This window comes from Suillus fuscotomentosus, assembly GCF_016647785.1.
Source record: "Suillus fuscotomentosus strain FC203 chromosome Unknown F5891scaffold_606, whole genome shotgun sequence".
Lineage (NCBI taxonomy): Eukaryota > Fungi > Basidiomycota > Agaricomycetes > Boletales > Suillaceae > Suillus > Suillus fuscotomentosus.
Genome location: NW_024540118.1, coordinates 1 through 4,330, shown reverse-complemented (window position 1 = coordinate 4,330; position 4,330 = coordinate 1). Strand labels below are relative to the sequence as shown.

At 41.2% G+C, this 4,330-nt stretch overlaps 2 protein-coding genes across 2 annotated transcripts; both read left to right on the top strand.

Annotated features, from left to right (window-relative positions):
• Positions 1-363: 363 nt before the first annotated feature.
• F5891DRAFT_991255 (uncharacterized protein) lies at positions 364-1,957 on the top strand (the record flags this gene model as incomplete). The annotated part of the gene is made up of 6 exons (XM_041378106.1): positions 364-472; positions 766-869; positions 923-1,187; positions 1,239-1,480; positions 1,503-1,797; positions 1,845-1,957. 6 exons carry the CDS (start codon positions 364-366, stop codon positions 1,955-1,957), a joined length of 1,128 nt encoding a protein of 375 aa, XP_041216132.1.
• A 1,681-nt stretch (positions 1,958-3,638) lies between these two features.
• F5891DRAFT_643013 (uncharacterized protein) lies at positions 3,639-4,330 on the top strand (the record flags this gene model as incomplete). The annotated part of the gene is made up of 2 exons (XM_041372615.1): positions 3,639-4,208; positions 4,260-4,330. Coding segments are annotated over exons 1-2 (422 nt in total), but the record flags the coding sequence as incomplete, so codon positions are not given.

Below are 4,330 nucleotides of genomic sequence, written 5' to 3'. Positions count from 1 at the left end.
GTAGTCTTCAAGTTTCCGGTTGACTTCGATTGTCCCATTAGTGTTATGAGGTCTTAATGAAAAGACTCTCTCATTACCCGAACCGTCGCGGTTTACTGGCGACTTTTCCATCTGCCAGCCAAGTTTTTGCGGAGTTGAAGGAGACTGGTCCGATGCTCTTGCAACAGCATGACGATCCTGACATACAAACATTCAGGCAAACTCTGAGGAGTTTGTGTCTTATAACGTGAGTTCACTCGCAATGAGCATTCCATCCCACGACTAAGGTACAAATGTACAGCCAGAAAGACGTCTATCGCATTTCCCGGCCAAAGAAAAAATAGCTTGTGCTCGTTGTGTGTATGAAACAGCTGTATCTGTCACATGTCCAATCTTTTGTCTGTGATCACTGGATTGTTGAATGTATATTACTCCGTTGATGCAAGCCTTAGTGATATTATGAGAGTTGTCACAGCAAGAACGACCGAGAAAGGTTAGACTTACGCTATCTTGGTTATCAAAAACTGCTTACAAACGATGGCATCAGGCCATTGCACAGCAATTTTTAATTTGATCGCCATCGCTGTATCCTCTTGGTTATCAAACACTGCTTACAAACGATGGCGTCAGGCCATTGCACAGCAATTTTTTTAAATTTGATCGCCATCGCTGTATCCTCTTTGGTTTACAATTTGAGCGTATAGATTGTGTAAGTACTCAACCCCCGTGAGAATGTTGCCCTGCCTGCTCCCTTCGACTTCAACATGCAAAATAATGTTTATCCAGGTGTTATTGATACATACCCAACAACTCCAATATGTCACTTTCTCGAAATTGAACAGACCGAGGCAGCTCTGCTGGACTGGCTCCAGACAAAGGGCTGCGACACAGTTAGTACCCTCGCATATTTTTCAAAAATATTTTCATGACTTCAGATGTCCAGCTCCCAGAATCTCTCATTATCACAGCTTCCGTGGTGTTTGGCTTGGTTGACGCACATGATCTCGTGGCTCTGATTGATACGTGCCTAAAGGAGGTCGCCGTACACACGCAGCTCCAGCGAGAAGAGGGGAGTTGTATGGTATTCCTTTCGCGAGAAGGACGATGTTTGATGCAAGATCGAATGTATCGAGCTCAAATGGAAGTTTCACTATTCAGTAATGCTATCACGAACTTGTGCGAAGAACTAGAAAATAGGAATCATCCCAGTGAGTCGTGCTATTGAAAAGTCTGTCCGACACTAAAAATGTGTTTTCTAGTTGACCGACAGAAGCCGGTCACAGTCGACGTTGGCGTGTATGCTGGAGTGCGCGCAGCACGTAGTTTTGTCAATGTCGATTTCTTTCAACCTTCAAAGGCGACTGAAGACAAATGTAATGCATGGCTTCTCGCATCATCGCATTTTCAAGGCATGACGCAGGTTGATCCTGATACTATCCGCGCACTTCTCGATTCTCCAAAAACTTCCGAAGTTCCGCATCTTTCTGAATGCGTTTCAAGGGTATGTAATATTTATTCTACAGGAATCCAATGTTCTTGATACTGTGCAGCCAGACGATCTACTTTCGCTACCTCGGTTGTTGAAAACCTGGGTAGACAATGTCACATACCGTGCTTATATGAACGCATCTTCTGCAGAATGCAAAGCGGTACATATCATTGACAGGAAGAGCTTCAAAACAAAGGAGCAAAAATCTGTGGATATCCTTAAGTCCGATGTCCGTACTTTAGATTTAAAGAAGCAGCACGCACAGGCTGAAGTAGACATGTTTTCGGAAGCCATGGAACGCCTGTCCGAGTTCGAGGGCACGTCAGATGGTGAGTATGTGACTTTTTTCAGTTCATTCTTACTGATTTTATTGTAGGCATATGCTCTGAGGCTATAACGTTGGACTCACGTTTATCCGACAACTATCTCGATGATTGGGTTTCAGAGTTATCATTATCATTCTCTTCCGATACTTCCGTGCTCTTGTAATCTCAGTGTGCTACCAATTTGTAGCAATCCCCTCCTTTCGTCGTCCACGTTCTCACTATTGTACTGGTATTACGCATATGTTGGCTGTACGTTAGTTTTAGTTTATGTTATTTTTGCTACTACCACTGTCTTTGATTACCATCTGCTTATTATTTGCGCTCTTGACAATGTGCGGAAACCTTCAGCCTTGAGCACCTCCACCCGGGTTGTAGATATACAACTTCGTTCATCCATACGAGTAAGCTAAAAAGACGCAAAGACACGACCCATTATATATAAAGATAAGGGAAGCTTATGACGAGACAACGTCCAACATAGGGTCTATGACCCCAATGGACCAACTCTGAAGCAAAAAAAATATCGTTCATCCTACAGCGCGTGATCTCCCTCCAGTCCGTTTCCAAAATTTGGTGTTTCCTATTCATATAGATCCACGATCTTGGTGAAGAGCTACTAGTCTCGGTGGATGAAGTGCTACCAAAATGATATCCCTTGGCACAGTCTTATATTCTTTCATACATGTGTTACATACTTATCACATACATATCAAAATGATATGTCCTTGGCACAGTCTTGTATTCTGTCATATATATGTCACATACTTATCACATATGGATCAAAATGATATGTCCTTGGCACAGTCTTAAATTCTGTCATACATATGTCACATACTTATCACATGTGAATCAAAATGATATGGCCTCAGCATAGTCTTGTAGTCTTTCACACATATGTTGTGTACTTATAAGATGTGTATCAAAATGATATGTTCTCAGCAGAGACATATATTCTTTCATATATGTGTTGCATGCTTATCACATACATATCCAAATGATATATCCTTGGTACAGTCTTAAATTCTGTCATACATATGTCACATACTTATCACATGTGAATCAAAATGATATGGCCTCAGCATAGTCTTGTAGTCTTTCACACATATGTTGTGTACTTATAAGATGTGTATCAAAATGATATGTTCTCAGCAGAGACATATATTCTTTCATATATGTGTTGCATGCTTATCACATACATATCCAAATGATATATCCTTGGTACAGTCTTGTATTCTGTCATACATATGTCACATACTTATCACATGTGAATCAAAATGATATGTCCTCAGCATAGTCTTGTAGTCTTTCACACATATGTTGTGTACTTATAAGATGTGTATCAAAATGATATGTTCTCAGCAGAGGCATATATTCTTTCATATATGTGTTGCATGCTTATCACATACATATCCAAATGATATATCCTTGGTACAGTCTTGTATTCTGTCATACATATGCCACATACTTATCAGATATGGATCAAAATGATATGTCCTCAGTATAGTCTTGTATTCTTTCACACATGTGTTGTGTACTTATAAGATGTGTATCAAAATGATATGTCCCTAGCATGGCTATGTATTCTTTCATACATATGTTGCATACTTATCACATGTATATCAAAATGATATGTCCTTGGCACAGTCTTGTATTCTGTCATACATATGTCACATATTTATCAGGTGTGGATCAAAATGATATGTTCTCAGCATAGTCTTGTCTTCTTTCATACATGTGTTGTGTAGTGATAAGATGTACATCAAAATGATATGTTCTTAGCATAGCCATATATTCCTTCATCCATGTGTCACTAACTTATCACATATATATCAAAATGATGTGTCCTTAGCACAGTCTTGTATTCTGTCATACACATGTTACACAAAGATAATCATATATAATTCTAGATCTAGATGTATCATAATGGGTTTGATTTGTCAGCTCTACCTGGTCATATCAATTTCAGGTTGATTTCCTGATGTGCACGGTGTCAAATGTACAACTAGTCACACACTCACCCTCTCGCATCAAAATTACCACTATCTCTCTTACAACGAAACATAATGGCGGTCCCACACGATGCTCAGTCCGCCGCACTGCTTGCCCACGTCGCGACACAATTGCAGCTCAATATCTCCTTCCTGGAGTCTCAGAACTATATGTCTGCTGAAGACGCCCGCAGCATGCGTGAAATCATATCACACCTGCCCGGCGGTGCAGGCCAGTCCGTTGTGACCACCGGTTTTAATTTTATCGATCCAGCAGTCATGACTAGAGCAATCCCGCCTCCAGCAGACATGCCTAAAGGGAGAGCGATTCCGCCCCCACCTGTACAAGCGCCCCCGATATCGCCTATTTCCTCCCAGAAGCCTAGACTCGTGAAAGCTATCTGGGCATACAACGAAGATGGGGGAGTAAGTTTGCCGCCCACCCAGTATCTTTACAGTATTTACTTTTGCCACCAGGAACCAAATGATCTCTCGTTCGCTACTGGTGAAGTCATCGAAGTCGTCTTGGAGAAGAACGAAGATTGGTG